At 42.4% G+C, this 18,401-nt stretch overlaps 2 protein-coding genes across 3 annotated transcripts in view; one reads left to right on the top strand and one right to left on the bottom strand.

The window, feature by feature from the left end:
- The window catches only part of PHC1 (polyhomeotic homolog 1 (Drosophila)), a 24,562-nt gene extending 17,195 nt beyond the window's left edge, over positions 1-7,367 (top strand). Inside the window, exons 8-15 of the mRNA XM_012637879.1 lie at positions 70-606; positions 1,131-1,278; positions 1,537-1,748; positions 2,345-2,459; positions 3,366-3,474; positions 4,042-4,192; positions 4,971-5,202; positions 6,356-7,367. Of these exons, the coding sequence (XP_012493333.1) occupies positions 70-606; positions 1,131-1,278; positions 1,537-1,748; positions 2,345-2,459; positions 3,366-3,474; positions 4,042-4,192; positions 4,971-5,202; positions 6,356-6,510 (1,659 nt within the window). The 3' untranslated portion in view covers positions 6,511-7,367. The remainder of the gene's footprint in view (positions 1-69; positions 607-1,130; positions 1,279-1,536; positions 1,749-2,344; positions 2,460-3,365; positions 3,475-4,041; positions 4,193-4,970; positions 5,203-6,355) is intronic.
- A 72-nt stretch (positions 7,368-7,439) lies between these two features.
- M6PR (mannose-6-phosphate receptor (cation dependent)) lies at positions 7,440-16,640 on the bottom strand. 2 transcript variants are annotated; one of them, XM_012637875.1, is made up of 8 exons: positions 16,368-16,372; positions 13,954-14,068; positions 12,708-12,887; positions 11,766-11,932; positions 10,484-10,593; positions 10,085-10,215; positions 9,354-9,480; positions 7,440-9,025 (listed from the first exon to the last, which is right to left on the bottom strand). In XM_012637875.1, exons 2-8 carry the CDS (start codon positions 14,040-14,042, stop codon positions 8,903-8,905), a joined length of 927 nt encoding a protein of 308 aa, XP_012493329.1. In that variant the 5' UTR covers positions 14,043-14,068; positions 16,368-16,372; the 3' UTR covers positions 7,440-8,902. The 2 variants fall into 2 exon arrangements, with proteins under 2 accessions (XP_012493329.1, XP_012493330.1); XM_012637876.1 differs by lacking the exon at positions 13,954-14,068 and having other exon boundaries at positions 16,368-16,640.
- Between the last annotated feature and the right edge of the window lie 1,761 nt (positions 16,641-18,401).

The following is an 18,401-nucleotide window of genomic DNA, read 5'->3' as shown; positions in this document are numbered from 1 at the left end:
CAGCAACAGCAGCAGCAGCAGCAGCAGCAGCAGCAAGCCACAACCCTCACTGCCCCTCAGCCACCACAGGTCCCACCTACTCAGCAGGTCCCACCCTCCCAGTCACAGCAGCAAGCCCAAACCCTGGTTGTTCAACCCATGCTTCAGTCTTCACCTCTGTCCCTTCCACCTGACCCAACCCCCAAGCCACCAATTCCTATCCAGTCCAAACCACCTGTGGCACCTATTAAGCCTCCTCAGTTAGGGGCTGCTAAGATGTCAGCTACCCAGCAACCACCACCCCATATCCCTGTGCAAGTTGTAGGTACCCGACAGCCAGGTACAGCCCAGGCACAGGCTTTGGGGTTGGCACAGCTGGCAGCTGCTGTACCTACTTCCCGGGGGATGCCGGGTACAGTGCAGCCTAGTCAGGCCCATTTTGCCCCCTCGCCACCTTCATCCCAGGCTCCTGGTGCACTGCAGGAGTGCCCTGCTACGTTGGCCCCTGGGATGACCCTTGCTCCTGTACAGGGGACAGCACATGTTGTAAAGGGTGGGGCTACCACCTCCTCACCCGTCGTAGCCCAGGTCCCTGCTTCCTTCTACATGCAGTCTGTACACTTGCCGGTGAGTGATGTCTGATGGTTTCGAGGGCACTGTCAGTAATGAGAGTGGACCTGGACTGAGTGGAAATAGAATTGAATTTAATAGGGGAATAAAGAGCTGAGAAGGTTAATACTGGTATTTATCTGCTCCTTTTGTAAGCAAGAGATACATTAATGTATATAATATCTGAACTTCTTACTCCTAAATTTGTTACTGAAATAATTCTTGAGTTTTTGGATACATAGTTAAGTTGGATCAAGATAGCCTTAACCAAATCAATCTTTAGGAAAACGATAGTTCTTGGTCCATAATGAATACAGGCTCTCAAGATGTAGGTCAAGACTAAATAATGCATTTTCTTTTGTGCTGATACAGAAGTTATACTTCTTGGGAGTAACCAGAAATTTTAGTGTACCATGGGAAACGTACCAATTGGGGAATCTGGAACTAAGAAAATTTTCTCTAAAGTGTTGGAGTAATTGTAGTTCCTTATTATCCTTCCTTCCCAAATCTTGCTTTTTTTCCCCCTATTCTTTACTCTGTAGGGTAAACCCCAGCCTTTGGCTGTCAAACGCAAAGCTGAGTCTGAGGAGGACAGAGATGATGTCTCCACATTGAGTTCAATGCTTCCTGCTAAGGCATCTCCAGTGGCAGAGAGCCCAAAGGTCATGGAGGAGAAGAGCAGTCTTGGAGGTGAGTAACTGACTTCTGAAATGCTGTTGGAGTGCACAGGGAATAAAGAGATGTTCTGAGTGAGTGAAAAGGTAAATCTGGTTCAGTAGAAAATGGGCCTGAACTTGGTAGACAAATGGGTAGATCCAAAAACAGGGACTCCAGGGTGAGTGATCAAGGGCGAACATGGATTATTGTGGAAGATCATTCTGGCTTAGGTAATAGATGGATCAGTTATGTCATCCCACATCTGTTCCTTAATCTGTGCCTGTTTTCCAGAGAAAGCTGAACCAGTGGCCAACGTGAATGCTAACACCCCAAGCAGTGAACTAGTAGCCTTGACCTCTGCCCCATCAGCACCACCTCCTACACTAGCCATGGTTTCCAGACAAATGGGTGACTCAAAACCCCCACAGGCCATTGTGAAGCCCCAGATTCTCACCCACATCATTGAAGGCTTTGTTATCCAGGAAGGAGCAGAACCTTTCCCGGTGAGGACAGGGCCATAAGGTGGGACTTTCAAGTGGGGACTTGGTCTGATTGTTGTCTTTTCAAAGTTCACTAAAAAGAAAAGGCATGCAAGTATTTAATTAGAGAAAGGCCCATTCGTGCTGTTTATTTAGTTAGTTGTAAAGAAGGAAAGGAAGAGAAAAGGAAAGAATATATGGACCAGAAAATGAAAATGTTGGGAAGAGGAGAAGAAAAGGAAAGTAACCTTTAAAACTGTAATGTTTCATTAGATAAATTAGGTTGTTTTATAATGAAGAAAATCATGATAGAGAAGTTAAGGGACTTTCTTAGATACCACAAATTGCAGAACCAGGACTAGAACCCAGGTATCTCCCTGCACCGTAGGAAGGAAAAGGACAAAATAGGGAGCAGGGTAGCAGCCTGTTCTCCAGTGGCTTATCTGAAAAAAGCCAGTTAGAGACTATTGCTTGCCATATTGAAAGTGATTCTCTCTGAACCAGACTGACTGTTAACTCGGAGATCGAGGCAAAGACATGATGGTGGGAAATTTTGGGAAAAGCTATAGAGAGGCAGAAAGGAATTAGGCTAACTTAAGCATGAACTTTTTCTGGGACAGGTGGGTTGTTCTCAGTTACTGAAGGAGTCTGAGAAGCCACTACAGGCTGGCCTTCCAACGGGGCTGAATGAGAATCAGTCAGGTGGCCCCTTGGGAGGGGACAGCCCATCTGCTGGTGAGTATTTATTTAGAGACCCATCTGGGGGAAGGAGGCTCATGGGGATGTGTTTGAGGACTCAGTGTAAAATAGTAATTTCCTGTATATTTAAAGTAGGAATAATATGGAGTCCATCTACACACAGAAACCATATTATATATCAGAGTATGTAGAATCACACAAAAGAAGTTATATAGGATTAGAGGAATTTTCCTTTTTTAAAAAATTTATTTTTACAGATAGGGTCTTGTTTCTGTCACCCAGACTGGAGTGCAGTGGCATCATTAGAGCTCACTGCAGCCTCCAGTTCCTGGTCTCAGGGGATCCTCCCACCTGAGCCTCCCCAGTAGCTGGGACTACAGGCGCTTACCACCGTGCCTGGCAGGATTAGGAGAATTTTATCAAGCTAAAATAATCTGTTGAATTATTCTTTCCTATAAGGATATATTTTTCAAAAGATGATCTAAAATAGGACGTTTATATTCTTAATTTTCAGTTCTCTTTATTCTATATTTTATAATCTATATTAAGGACTCTTATTTACATTTCCCCCTTGCTTTTGGAAGTCTTTGTGGGAGAGGGATCTTATGTCTTTCTAGGCATTAGTAATTAGTTCCTCTCTCCTGTTCAGAAATGGAATCATATCTGAAATCTGAGAGTATGAATTAGGATAAAATTAGTAAGACATCTTAAATGGAAATAGTTTGGCTTAAGGTTAGGAAGACTTTAAAGACTTCAGAATGTTCTCGAGGGACAAGTTTCATAGTTTTGGATTTTTGAAATTTTTTAGGGATTCTTAGTTAGGCTGTGTAGGTCTTTGGGAGCAAATCCTGAGAATAATTAGAACCAGCTCTGGGCCCTAATGACAGCCCGAGGAGGTAGCAGAAACCCATGGTGACCGTCCAGTGATGCCTTGTTTTTCAGAGTTAGATAAGAAGGCGAATCTCTTGAAGTGCGAGTACTGTGGGAAGTACGCCCCTGCAGAGCAGTTCCGTGGCTCGAAGAGGTTCTGCTCCATGACTTGCGCTAAGAGGTACTCTAGGCACCTTCCTCCTTGCCCTTAGCACTGATTTCTCCATCTAATGATACCTCCCTCCCCCAGGATCATCTCTGATATTTTATGTTTCCCACTTTGCTTTTATTCCCTTCCGCAAATCAGCTCATAAAATACCAAATTCACATTTAAGGCAAGGTAGCAAGGTAGTCTTCTATAGCAGCCGTCCCCAACATTTTTGGTTATTGGGACCAGTTTCACGGAAGACAATTTTTCCACGGACAGGGGGCAGTGTTGGGGGGATGGTTTCAGGATGATTCAAGCACATTACATTTATTGTGCACTTTATTTCTATTATTATTACATTGTAATATATAATGTAAATAATTATGCAACTCACCATAACGCAAAATCTAATGCTGCTGCTGATCTGGCAGGATGCGAGCTATGGGGAGCAGCTATAAATACAGACGAAGCTTTGCTCGCCCGCCGCTCACCTGCTGTGCGGCCTGGTTCCTAACAGGCCACGGACTGCTACTGGGGTCTGGGGGTTGGGGACTGCAGTTCTATATACCTTTGACATCCTGTATATGTCTTGTCCTGTAGGTACAATGTGAGCTGTAGCCATCAGTTCCGGCTGAAGAGGAAAAAAATGAAAGAGTTTCAAGAAGCCAACTATACTCGTGTTCGCAGGCGTGGACCCCGCCGCAGCTCCTCTGACATTGCCCGCGCTAAGATTCAGGGCAAACGCCACCGGGTTAGCTGCTGTTGCAGACCCCGCTACCTTTAAAACAGGCCTTTTTTCTTCCCCTACAGGGCAGTTCCTTTGCCTAGGTAAAAGGCTCACGGAGATGTGTTTTACCTCTCCAGAGGCCCAGAACTCCGGTTTTATGTTGATTATATTACTCCTAGTTGCAAGAGATCCTGACCTCCTTTGTCTCCTCTCACCTGACTCCTGGTTCACGTATCTGTTAATCCTCACACTGTACTTGAGTAGTGAAGATCTAGATCAATTGTTAGGACAAGGGGACAATCAAGGAATTGATACAGTTTATTTTTTTATTTTTTTGAGACAAGAGTCTCACTCCGTTGCCCAGGCTAGAGTGCCATGGTGTCAGCCTAGCTCACAGCAACCTCAAACTCCTAGGCTTAAGCAATCCTCCTGCCTCAACCTCCCAAGTAGCTGGGACTACAGGAGTGTGCCACGACACCCAGCTAATTTTTCTATTTTTAGTAGAGACGGGGTCTCACTCTTGCTCAGGCTGGTCTCAAACTCCTGAGCTCAAGTGATCCTCCCGCCTCGGCATCCCAGAATGCTAAGATTATAGGCATGAGCCACCATGCCTGGCCAAATCGATACAGTTTATACTGGAAAGGTACTTGAAAGTAGACTTTGGGCATTTGCAAACGAAGCACAGATGATTTCACATGTGATGAGTTTTTCCTCTATGCCCAACCTGGGGTGCTTGGGGAGAGTAGATGGGAGCTCATAGCACCATTATTCTGACCTCACTGGTTTGCTGTTTTTTCTGCAGGGTCAAGAGGACTCTAGCCGGGGTTCAGATAATTCCAGTTATGATGAAGCACTCTCCCCAACATCTCCCGGGCCTTTATCAGTAAGAGCTGGGCATGGAGAACGTGATCTGGGGAACCCCAATATAGCTCCATCTACACCGGAATTGCATGGCATCAATCCCGTGTTCCTGTCCAGTAATCCCAGCCGTTGGAGTGTAGAGGAGGTGTATGAGTTTATCGCTTCTCTCCAAGGTACTGAGGATCTCCAGCAGAACTGAGGTTGTTTTCCTGAGGTCATCCAAAAAGGGCCTTTGTAGGAGGTTACATAACTGACGTAATTGACTTTTAAGCTGCAGGTGCTTGAGTGTGGCAGTACAGAGGCTCTTGTTCTTGATATTTATTCAGATTGCTTGCCCACAGCCTGACGTGACTTCTTAATTTCTTTCAGGGTTGACGTTGTCTTCTACCATGTTAGCAACTTTTAAGTGTGTGATTTTCATTTCTTATCATGATTCAGCTATATTTCCCACCGATAAGTTTTAGATAAAATATATTTTTATGTGTGATTAACTGTGATACCCACCATGGATAAAAGATTTTTTTCAATGAAGAAGAGGATCAAAAGCTAAAAGGCCATTGTTGCCCGACTCCCTTAAAGGCAGGACTGTTTATAAGCTATTCTTTTTTTTTGAGACAGGATCTCATTCTGTCACCCAGGCTAGAGTGCAGTGGCCTCATTGTAGCTCACTGCAACCTCAAACTCCTGGGCTCAAGCAATCCTCCTATCTCAGCCTTCTGAGTAGCTGGTACTACTGTTATCACACCTACCTAAATTTTTCTATTTTTAGTAGAGGTGGGGTCTTGCTCTTGTTCAGGCTGGTCTCGAACTCCTGACCTCAAGCAGTCCTCCCGCCTGGGCCTTCCAGAGTGCCAGGGTTATAGGTGTGAGCCACTGCACCCTGCCTTATAAGCTATTCTTGACAAAGAGATTTCTCTAGGAAAAAAAAAAAAATCACCCTAACCTTCTTGCTACTTGTCTGAATTCTGGACCCTTAAACAGAAATTTCACAAAGAATGCTAACTTTGATCTTTGTGCCAGTGTAAAAACATGTTTTTATTTTTGTTCTCTCCCTGCACCAAGCTATTTGAATGAAGTTATTTCTATGGTTGAACAAGTTAGTTTTCTTCCTTTCTTGGTCTTAGCTCTTTTTTTTTTTTGATAGCTAGTCATTCTAATTTCATTTTGCTTTCAAAGCTTGCCAACTCAGACCTTTATATTACTGAGTTTAGGACAAGTACTTTGGGATTAACCATTGCTAGACCTGTTTCTTCACCTTTGGTTCCCCCCTTATCCTCTGGTGCTACCATGCAGTTTCTCATACATGTTCTCACCATTTCTTTCTAGGCTGCCAAGAGATTGCAGAGGAGTTTCGCTCCCAGGAGATTGATGGACAGGCCCTTTTATTACTTAAAGAAGAACATCTTATGAGTGCCATGAACATCAAGCTGGGCCCTGCCCTCAAGATCTGCGCCAAGATAAACATCCTCAAGGAGACCTAAGGTGGCCCTCTTGCATAAACGAGCCTAAGGCAGACACTCTCCACTGCCCAGGTTATAACCTGGTACCAGCAGAGACTTTGCAGGGAAGAAAGAGCTTTCCCAGTCATGTAACCTTCGGTAGGGAGATTACTGAGACAGGGAAGAGAAATGCAAGGATTGGTTGCTGGTGCTACATGGTGGCAGCTTTGACATTTTCTCTGGGTTCTACTTTATTTTTAAAAATCTTTACGATTCTCACCATTCCCACCGACCTTAATCCAGTCTTTATAAAAAAAGCAGTCTAGAGAACTAGGACTGCTCAGCCTTATCCTGGAGTGGAACGTAGCCAGGGTCTCAGTTCTCCAAGAGGAGGAATATACAGTATGGTAAGGCAAGGAAATGGGTGGAATTTAGGTTTGCCTCCCCAGTGGGAGAGGTAGGGTTTTCTAGCTTGTGTGACACAAGTAGCAAAATCTGGTACCCCCTCTTCCCTCTGGATTGTCCCACTGTAGCTATGGCTCAGAGTTTTCTCTTTGTTGTCACTTACTCTTAGTATTAAATATTTTCTCCTGCATCCATGGCAGGATTCCCAGCCAGTGTAGAGACTTGGTTGGTATCTGATTTGCTGCAGGGACTAAAAGTGTTTGACTGGCACACGTGTGGCTGTTGTCATTCTTTCTGCATCCCTTGTTCCTTTCTGATTTATGTTGTCTTTTTCCCTACTTTTCTTTTCAGTTCCAACTTTGCTCTGTCCTATAGCTTTATAAAACAGGAGTGTGTGGGGCTGAGGTCAGGAGTATAAGTACCTGCCTTAGGCGCTATTCCTGATACAACAGAAATATTAAATATTTTTTTTTTCCTCAGTAAAAGGATGAAAATTGGTCTCAGTTGTCTCTTACTCCACTCCAGTATCTTTGCCCTCTTTTTTTCACACAAATGACTAGGCCAACATGTTTTGTTTCTTTTTTAATCATTAAGTGTTTTGTACAAAAAGTGGTGGTTTTTTTTTTTTCACTTTAAAACACCAGGGTGTGGGGGAGGGATGCAAGAGATAACAAAAAAGATGCTTTTATAACATTGTTTTCCCTGTTTAGAAAGAAAAAAATCATTCCAATAGTATTGAAAAGTCCAAAAATGAAATAATTTCATTTTCTTTTCTAAAGGCTTATAAAAGGCCTCCTGTCTATTGATTCCATCCCTCTTTTGTGTCCAGTGGAGCCATGTTACTCTTCAGTGGCCCAGGGGTTCACCATTACAGAAAGATCAGCCCAGGTTTCTGGGCACATGGCCTAAACAGAAAGATGGAAGCATCAGAGGATTAAAAACCTTTCTCCACAGAAATGTGGGCAAGAAGAGACTTCCCTGAGCCAGCAGAAGGGACAGGGGCAGCAGCATTCCACACCCAGAGCAGGGCCCTAGATGTCCCACTTCTGCTTCCATTCCCTTTCCAGAAGATTGAGGAAAAAACAAAAAAAACCAAAAAGCCCAAACCATGCCTGCGAAGAAAGTGCAACATATGTTTAGAAATACTGGTAGAGGGAAAGGGGAGTAAGAAAAGCTTTGCCAGCTTTCACTACAAATGGGAGAAAACCATCAAAAAGATCACCACAAGGTAAACAGACGTCTGTTTTCTGGAACTTCTGTACCAAGGGAGATCAGTTTCACTGTCCCTTTCCGATGGACTGGATTAGGCATTTTGGCTCTACGTGGACTGATAACCACAAGCCCACAATCCAGGACCCAATTCCAGCTACAAAGTCACCCCAGTGCCAACAAGTGATGTGATGGTACTTTATAATCCTGTAGCTGGGATATTTCACATTTTCCTTTCCTAATCTCAGAGGTGTGAGAAGAAAGTCTAGAACCTCTCCAGGCTCAGAGCAAATGGGAATACTTGGATTATAACCAAGTAATCACTGCAAAGTAGTTCTAAGCAGCAAGAAATTACCAGATTCTCATGAAACTACTGTAGGTTACAGAGTAACAACATGAAGGCAATCAAACCTGTATAAATAATGCTTCCTTGCTTTTTTTTAATTAAAGAAATCCAGTGTCTGAAAAACTTGTGAAAATGTGTTTAAAGAACAAAGGGCTAGGGAGCCTGCCACAGCCTTTTGCCCATTATACCTGTTTTACTTGTACCTTCTCATACCAAGAGTGCAATATCCTCCATTTTCACAGGCCCTATTATCTCTGTCTTCCGACTGTACCTTTATGGAGAAAAAACAGTAAATAGGGAACAAAGGGTATGCAGTTCTGCCAGTGAGAAAAGGATGCAAATCAAAAGCAAACTGGAAAGCAAGAGCAATAGTAATGGTGAGAAGAGAGGCCAGAATGCAGGCTGCTTGAGAAATCTGGCTGAGTATGCTTTGGTTTGGGGGACTGAAGAAGAGGCTGGACATTTAAAGTGCAATCACATTGGTAATAAATGGTCATCCCTTTCTTCTGACTCCTCCCCCAGCTGGTCATCCCCCACACCACGATAGGCCGCAGGTACATTTCGGGGTTTAGAACGGCACACAAAGTCACAGCCATCCTGTAGGGAAAAAAAGCAAAAGAAACGAAATGATAATCTGGAATATCCAACTTTAGGGTAAGACAAAGTATATTTGTGGTCTATAGGAATGTGGCAAAAACTGGTTTTCTCCAGGGATAAAGAAGAGAAAACCTCAAATTTCCAAGGATTAGACTAAATTCCATCTTGGGGAAATAGGGCAATCAACTATCTTGGTTTGCTGGGACTTTTGTGGTTTTAGTACCCAGCGTCCTGTATCTGAGGAAACCTCAGTCTGAGCAGACCAGTTTGGTTTGTCACCCCACCTTGCACACAGGCTACAGGCTCAGCCAGTTGTCCAGTTACTTACTGCTACCAGGTTGCCAAGATCCTGCCAGAAGGCTAAGTGGGGAAACTGCTCCATTCCCTTGGCTCCCACCACCAGTCGCTGGTATAGGAACCCCCCAATGATATAGACAGCAACCAGCGATGCAAACCTGTGAAGGAAGAAAGACAGCTGTACTTAAGAACCGAGAAACAGTAAACTTAGATACTAAGGCTAACTTCTAGATTCATTGTTAGCTGTTTCCTAAGCTATGTTCTGTGAAAAAGAAAAATAATGTGTAGTGATGTTAAATGAAAAAGGGGGCTGGTTGCATCCTTAGAAAACCAATTAGAGTGCTGTCAGTGTGAGAAAAGCAAAGGCTCAGGAAAAAAATGTGACATAGTGTGTAATTCTGACTTACAGCCAAGAATAAGCACCATTAGATATATGATTCCATTTCTCTAAAGTTCTAATAATCTAATGGCATAGTATTAAAAACTGTCCAGTCCTCCAGTGGGGGGGGAGGGGAAGCACCTCCAAATGCAAATATTTATTGTGAACTAAAGAGCAAATCTCATTTTTTTTAAACTTGCAAAGTCAGATATATTTTATAGTCGGGATTTTCACACAAAGCCGTCCTCCCCAATTACAGCATACACGTGCATATGCACACGTACAATTTGTGCCCACATACCATCAAATAGTTACTGACTTTCAAAATAGCAAAAAAGGAAGGCCTGTACTGAAAAGGGGTAAAAAAAAGAAAGAGTACTCACGTGACAAGTAAGATAGAACCCACACTGAGGTGGGAGATCTGTGGGGAACAGGCCAGGCTGCTATCCATCTCAAAGAGGTAGAAACAATCTTGGACTTTGCCTCGCTCCTCAGACACAGGGTTAAAATTATCCTGATGATGGGAGAACAGAATACAACATTTGTGTGGTCAAGTTTTCTTTGATTCTTATTCAACAAAAGAAAAAACTCAAAAAAAACATTTGCTTTCTCCTGGTTCACTAGCCTCTTTTCCATGTAAGATGGAAGCTGCGTGTCTGACACAGGAAAAAACTAAACTCCTGGAGTTCTCATGTCCATCCCAATGTATCTTGTCCCCTCTGGACAGTCTCTCCCACTGCAGGTCAGTCCTCTCTAGGCTCATATAGCCCAAGGTGCCTCACCGCTAGGGTGTGTCGATTGCAGGAGATCATCACCACTGCACGACGCTGCTCCTTGCCGCAGTGGTTGTCATATTCATCACCCCCTTTATAGATCAGCATGATCCAATTACCTGAGGAGGGACAAGGAAAATGGAGCTGGGGGAAAAGCAGAGGCAGACTGGGGTAGTATGGCAGAGGGGAACTGAGGAATTCAGTGAAATTGGTTATAATTAAAATAACTCATCAGTATGACCTCTATAAACCAGAAATGTCAAGCTTAAACTTGCTTCTTTACAAAGGTGTATATTCCCTTGTTTAAGACCACTGAGAATTAGACATCCATGTGAAAATAATCTTAATTTTCCACATTAAAGGCAGACAACTGATGGTGCAAAAACAATTATGAGCCATATCTTAACACCAATTCACATTTTCTGAACACCTGCTAAAAGCAAAAGAAGAGGTTCCATACAATTGCTGGGCAGCAGAGGGAAGCCTGTCTAAGATTTAAAATTAGCCAAAAATAAATTCAAAGTGGATTATTTTTAAGATTGAAATGCATTTCTCTTCTTTGGTATTTACTGTGTTCAAAATTCTTTTGCAAAATATCATTTGATTCAATAATCATGTGAAGTTAATAAGGTAAGGATTCTGCTTCCAATGTTGCATATGAGAAAACAAGTTCAAAAAGGTGAAATAATTTTTCAAAGTCATAAGATTAGGTAGGAGACAGGATGAGCTGGGTCCAGGACCTAGTCATATGACCCCAAGTCCCAAACTCTTTTACGTTATTTTTAAAAATTATTTATAGGAGTAAACAGCCACACTGGATAATTTAGTTATTTATCTGCTATGGGAAGATGCTCACGTAGTCTCTTCGAGCGATATGATGATACGACTTTTGAGAAATATCACCACCATAGCACAAGTGGGTGGGGAAATGTTTGTAGAACACTGTGAAAAAGCCTGATCTCTTAAATTTAACTGGCAAACGCTGATTAACTTGATGAGAAATGTTGGTATTTTTAAGCCTGGTGTGGAACTCATTAAGTATTTTGGTGAATAAAAGGATTCTAGGCTATAGAATTCTAGCTAGATTCTTCTTTTTAAGTTTTTCACTAACTTTAAATGCATAAATGTCCCAAGCTGTGGCTCCAGAGGAGCTGTGGCACCAGGCTTCCTGTGGTTTAGTCTCACGTGTGCCAAGCCATACATGACATAGTGAAGAAACTGGGAAAGGCCAAGACACAGGATTGTCAGAGGGATTGACTTGGGATCAATTTATCAACAGGGGGAGTCTTACTTCCATTGAAGATGTGAGTCTCGTTAAGTCTCCCAACCACTGTCTCCTTCCCATTACTTTTGTTGATTTGCACCAGGCCTGCCCCAGAGGTGTGGTTGCCAGCTTCCCGGCACACCCTGAACACGTACATGTATGTTTCTGAGCCCTGGCCCACAGTGCTCTCAAAGCTGTAAAGAGAAGTGGGAAGAAAGAGAGTCATCTCCCAGCTATCAGCCTCAGGAAGAACAGCCCCACCGCTCTCCCTTAAGCAAACAAACAAATAGATAAATAAATAAAATTATGCTCAATTTACTTCTCTGATGTCATAGTTCAATGTCTAATAATAGTGAATAATATTTGTTGATTTATGAGATATTCATGATCTAGACATTCTTATTGTTGACAATGATTGATTAAAATTCACTACCCAAGACAGCTAGGTATTTTTAGAATGCTCATTCTCAGCTACACTAAAGTGTTAGCTACTATGTCCCCATGAATAAGGGTCCACGTTCATGGGATACTCCCTTGTTTCTTAAGGATCACCTTCAGATTTATGTATCTGAAGATTCTTGACACGTACGATGACATGTATAGGCTTAAATATGTTTAACTGATACTTCTAATATCCTATTATATGCAGGTATCAAAAAATGCTTGAATTTCTACAAGCTGGTCTCTTGGATTCAGTCTTGGAAACAGCTACTCTTCTGTGAAAGACAAGAAAACCGTACACTGCGACTATTATAAAGACTGGGCTAAGAATTTGCTCTGTATTATAAAAGAGAGCAAAGTATCATGGCCAAGTAAGATCAATATTGCTGAAGTTCAGATTAGAACTCTCTCCCAGAGAGGCTTATTATATATGTATTCCTCCATAGTAATACTGCAATAAAATCACTAAGAGGAAAAGATTGTTTATACAAATATTTTCTCAAGCCCTTTAAGGTTTTTCTCGTTTACCTTTTGTTAAACAGCGGTTTAAGCCTCTTCACTAGAGCCAACTCTTTCTCTGATTCTTTACCCTTTTCTCCTACCAGGTCGCAAGTTTTTTCTTCTGTCTGCCAAGACTCTCTCACTGCCACAGCCAGAAGTAGCAGCAGTAGGAGTCCAATCCTCCAGCAGCTGTGGAAGGGGAACATCCTTTTGGGTGTTGGGGAGGGCAGGTAGGATCAGGAGAAAAGGGAAAGAGATAAAGCATATGAATGCGTAATAAATGAATGGTATTTTGATTGGGCAGAAAGTACAAGATTCTTTGTCATACGCAACAAATGGTACATTTTAATATCGCTGTGACATGAGCACCTGTAGCAGGAAACTCATTTATATATTGTTTTTAGTCTAATTTATAGGTGACTCCTTCAGAACGAACTATAGGGGTGAAAAAAGAGGGAAAGAACCAAAAAAAAAAAAAAATTAATTATGATAGCCTAGGTGGAGCCATCCTTGCCTCTTTACTGTTTGGTGAAAAGTTAGATGGAGATATCTCAATATTTAAAGTTTAATACAAGTTCACAAATACAGCTTAAACCAGTGGCCTGTCCTAAATTACAATTTAAAAAGACACCTGATAAGGCCTAGTTGGAAGTTATTAAGAAACTTAGAGAAAGAAACTTGAATACTTTGAGGCGTAACTTTTCATATCAATATTCGGTAACACCTTTGTTAATATTCACTACAAGAATGCTGAATTCTTTTAGAGGGAAACAGCCACTGCACCTAAAAGCTGACATTTATCTACTTCACTGTTTCATCTTCTCTGAAAAATTATTCAATTATTTACGTTATAGGAAGAAGATATTTCACTAGGCCAAAATGAGTGGTGTGAAGAAGTCTCCCAAAACCCACCTCAGCTTCTATAGCTCACAAATGTCAAGGGTTTCTAGATATTCAGTAAGTACAGTTGTCTTTCCACACACCAAATTGATTGACAACCCTTGGGAATCACCAAGCCACTTTACAATTTAGTAAATCCAAGTCACCTGCTGCTTGTACTGCTACAGGAATGGAAACACACTGCTTTGTCTCTCAAACTTTTATTTTTTTTAATCCATCTTCATACCCAAGACACACTTACTTACCCTTTTGAAAGACTTCATTCTGGTATCCGTTAATAATCCCTCAGGCCATTGCTACTTGTTTATTCCGTAACAGTATCACTAATTTTCCTAATATAAAGATTTAACTCTTCTAAACTTTTCTCACTTACATGATAATAAAACACCACAAGTCTGGACTTTGTTTTGAATATTCTCTGAAGTCCTCTATTTCTTTTTCATGCTGGTCCACTGCCTCCATTGCATTTTTAGAACATAAAACTTGAACTAAGCAGAATGGAGAATGGGTACCTAATGAATACAAAGATGGGAAAATGGAAGCTCTAACCCTAATCCTGAATGTACTTTCTCTACTCCCCTAAACAAACTTACATTCGACCTTCTATTTCCCACACTCCACTAGGCCAACAAATGCTTGGGAAGTTGTCTGCCTGACTTTGTGTACCACAAACACCAATTCACTACAGTAATATTAAGGAATTTCCACAGAATAATCATAGCCAGCCAAGAGGTCCAAGGCTCCCACAACGTATTTATAGCACCAAAACCACAACAGTAGGAAATAGTTAACATAGTGCTTGCCTTTGGCCAAGCACTGTTTGAAGCCCTTAACATGTATTAACTAATTGACCCCATAACCCTACAGATAAGAAAACTGAGACACAGCTAGTGGAGTGAGTGAGAAAGTCTGGCTCCAGAGCTCATGGCCAACACTTAACCACTACGTATCTATCTTCTTTCATTATAATTTTTGGGGGATGAGAGCAGGCAGCCAAAGCTGTGGTTTTTTTTTTTTTTTTTTTTGACAAGCAAAAAGGAAGTGACTCCCCACACAGTTCACTGAATAGGAGGTGAAATAAAGAACTCAGACTTCAAATTCCCACTTTCCCTAAATTATCCCATTGCCCAACACACAAGTTGACCAGCTTATTAGTGAATTAGGAAATAGAAACAGAAATAGGACGCTCCTTTTGTTAGACTGATTTAGCATGCCATTTTCTTTATAGTCTCTCAGGATCTAACTTAAAATGTCAACATTCTGGGCTCTCAAGATCTTTTTTTTCCAGGACTAGTTTTCTGGAGGGATGCTCACATAGAAGGCTGTGCTCTTTGGTCTCAGTGTTAGTTCCTTATCTGTTAACAGTTGATGATTTCTTTTCCTAAACTAGACCAAAGAATCTCACAAAATTGGGAAGGGATGAAGGGTTAAACACCTTGCAGCCAGTTAGCTGCGTCAAACTATCTTTCATTTACTTATTTGAAAAGTTAGGATGAGAATAAATTTATACCATATTCTTCTGTCTTTCCTACTTAAGGTGTGGCTATAAATTTAAGCTGCTTCTCTTTGATTCAGTGGCATATGCTCTGGATGCTTTACCTAGATTATGTCTGTTAATCTTCACAACTCAGAAAAGTGAGGTATAGTTTTTCCCATTTTAAAGATGAGGAAATTGATGCTTATAGAGTTACTCGTTAAGTTACTTGCCCTAGATTATACAAATATTAAACATATGTGAAGTTAGTGGGGCAACTTGGACGATTCATGGCATAAATATATTTGCTATAAAGCTTCTGATAAACAAGGTGCAACAATCAGGAAGAGTATGAAATGCAAGGGCTGGGTAGTCTCTTTTAATATGCTACAATTAGATTCTCAAGGTACAAAAGTTTGTCTAGATGCTTCGGAAAGGAGGATTTTATGATCCTGAAAAATCCCCTTCAATTTTCTTATTCTATAACGACAGCTCCATTTGCCAATGCTAAAAAATTCTCATTTACTGGGATGGCCACTGACTAAGCCAGGAATTGGGAAGCAACTTACACCACTGGGCCTCTGTAGCACTCACTTCCCCATCAAGACTCAAGACTAGAGTCATGGTCATTTTCCATTTTTCAGTGGAATCTCCACTTTCTTCCCACTGGCTCATTTCTGATGTAGGAGCCCACATTCTTTTCTCCAGCAGCCTACACTTTTAGAAGAGCAGCCCCAATTGGCTAAAAGGCCCAACGCTGAAAAAACTCAAGAGAGAAGTAGTCTCAGAGAAGTAGCTCTATGTCCCAAGAGCGGAAGCTCCCTACAACAAGGAACACAAAATAATTCCTCTATTAGCCACTCTTCGTCACACAATACTCGCATTCCCCTCAAACCTCTTCCAGGGTTCTAGAAAACCTCGCTCTGTGTAGTGTCCTGACTTTCCAACTGCTTATATCCATACCTTCTCCAAACGATGCCACTTTACCTCCCTCCGTGATGCAGGCCAAAGTTCTTTTTACAAGCAAATCCAGTAAAACCTCAAACGGACTCCATACCCGGGGATCTTCCTTTCCCTGTCTTCCAAATATCGTAAACTCCCTTTCTGGTCTTGGAAGTCCTTTCTCCCTCACTCCTTTCGGGACTCCGTAACTCCTCGCCCTCACGCCTCCGCCTCCATTCTTCCCTAGCGCTTCTTAGCCCGATCCCTGGCTAGAACCAGGGCTAAGCGAGATTTAGTAATTTCGGCTCCTGTCACAGATGCCGAGGTGTGAGAGCAGCCCAGCCCGCCTCCTCCACGCCCCTCACACTCACGTGGCGCAAGCAAATGGAGTAGCCAAAGCTCAGAATCCCCCGGGGAATATCTGTCTGGGGCTGGGAGACGGGGCCAGCGAGGGGCCAGCCGCAGACCCCGGTCCCAGAGCTCGTGTCAGCGGCCAGCGTTCCCCCTTGCGCCTCGCTGTGCTCCACTCCGGGAACCGGAAACAGGAAGCGCCAACAGGCCGCTGGGCCACTGCTCCTCCCACTAGCCCCCTCGGCATGTGACCACAGAACCATCTCGCCCCTTTCCCTTCCCGGTTTCCCTGACAATCCTAAACGCTGATTGGCCAGGATCTTAGGAGGTTTAGCTCTGCCCTTGTTACAGCAAATCCAATCACTATCGAGACTGTTAAGTTTAGTTTCGCCTTTTCTGGTCGCCTTTCTACCAATGCGGTCCCAAGGTCCCGCCTCCGGGGCCTCTCGGCTCGCGCACCCGGGCAACGCGTAGTCACGCGCCAGTCCTGCTCCATGGTAGGTCCTCTTAAAGAGGGTACGGGAGGGAGGTCGGCGGAAGCGGAAGTTGTGGAGAGCGGCTCCCTTCCGCCGCTTCTCCAGACGGTGCGCCGCCTGCGAGAGGCGCTGTTCCGCCGTGTCCCGCCTCCGAGTCTTGTCCCGATGTTGGCATCTGGAGGGTCGTAGTGGAACGATGGGGTCGTGTGCGTTCTGGCTTTCTGACCTACATTTTTGTTCAGTGTTTCTCGGGGTGAATTATTATTGCTGTTGTTACTGTTATCTTTAACTTTCCTTCCCATCTGGTAGCACTGTTTGATAAACGTGCTCTGCAGCCATCTCTGTTCGCTAGAGGTTTTTTTTGCATCCCCTGCTCCTTCCACCCTGTCAGCATTTCTGGCGTTCTGGGGAACGGGCAACAATTTTAGTCTTCGTGCCTTTGCTAAGATCGTTTGTGGTTTCCTTATGTCTTATTAGCACCTGTTGGAGCCCTACTCGTTCTTAGAACTCTGTTCAAATACCGTTGCTCCTATAACTTCTTAGATTCACCCTGTTCAGAATTAATCATTCGTTCCTCTGAATGCCCGCTTGTTGCTTGTACCTGGCTTTAGCTTGTTTTCATTCTGCTTTGACTCCTACGTTGCTTTTATGTGTGCTTTTCTCGCTCTGCGCGGATGGGGACTGAATTTTGATTTATTTCTCTCTCCTCATGAGAGCTAGTACAGTGTTTTCAATCTAATAATAATAAAACCTAACAACTGGGTATCTCTGTGGTGCCCGACACTTTTTTAAGTGCTTTAAACGAGTATAAATTCACTTTATGCCAACCTTATGAGGAAGTATCCTATCCCAGTTTTACAGATGAGTATATTAAAGCAGAGGTTAAATTACTTTGGGTCCCAGGGCTATTAAGTTATGGAGCTAGTATTCAAATTTAGGTATATAGTCTCCAGAATCCATGCTTTCAAAGCACCACACTATACCTATTGTATGTCATTCTGCATTTGTTTATGAATTGGTACATTCAATTGAGGCTAGCTAGTAATCATATGAGTTGGGTGTTCCATGTTTCCTCCAGAAAAAATAAATTAATTAAAAGATAATTTTCTTCCTGATAATAAAAGTAATCGTTGATAATACGGAACAGCAAAAGTCATGTATACAACAGGAGGTTGTATATTTCCTTCATGAATATACAGTTTCCTTTTTTCAAAAAATTAATACATCAAATATTTCTCCATATCATTACCTTTACAAATAAACTATTTAATAGTTGCATAATATTTACCTTTATGGTTTGCTACTTAGCCAGTGCTACTAATGTTGGGCATTGAAGTTATTTCCTTTTTTCAATCAATTCAGCAAATATTTACTGAGCAATTACTATGTGTCAGAGTTGTAGGTCTTGGGGATACAGCAGAGAACAAAAATTCCTGTTACAATGAGGTTACATTGTAGAATGGAATTCACCAATAAATGAATTCAAATTTAGGGGAATTGAAGTTTTTTTATTTTTTATGTTTCATAGTTTTTTTTTATTTCAGCATATTATGGGGGTACAGATGTTTAGGTTACGTA

Source organism: Propithecus coquereli, unplaced genomic scaffold (genome assembly GCF_000956105.1).
Source record: "Propithecus coquereli isolate 6110/MARCELLA unplaced genomic scaffold, Pcoq_1.0 Scaffold124, whole genome shotgun sequence".
Classification (NCBI taxonomy): Eukaryota; Metazoa; Chordata; class Mammalia; order Primates; family Indriidae; genus Propithecus; species Propithecus coquereli.
This window is presented reverse-complemented; position numbering and strand designations above follow the sequence as displayed.

Bases quoted from the DNA above. Each gene is read 5' to 3' on its own strand.
- M6PR (XM_012637875.1), bottom strand. From the start codon at position 14,042: ATGGAGGCAGTGGACCAGCATGAAAAAGAAATAGAGGACTTCAGAGAA. The intron at 10,216-10,483 runs GTGAGGCACCTT...TCCCATCATCAG, and splicing joins GCAATCGACACACCCTAGCG to GATAATTTTAACCCTGTGTC. The intron at 9,026-9,353 runs GTAAGTAACTGG...TTTTCCCTACAG, and splicing joins ATCTTGGCAACCTGGTAGCA to GATGGCTGTGACTTTGTGTG.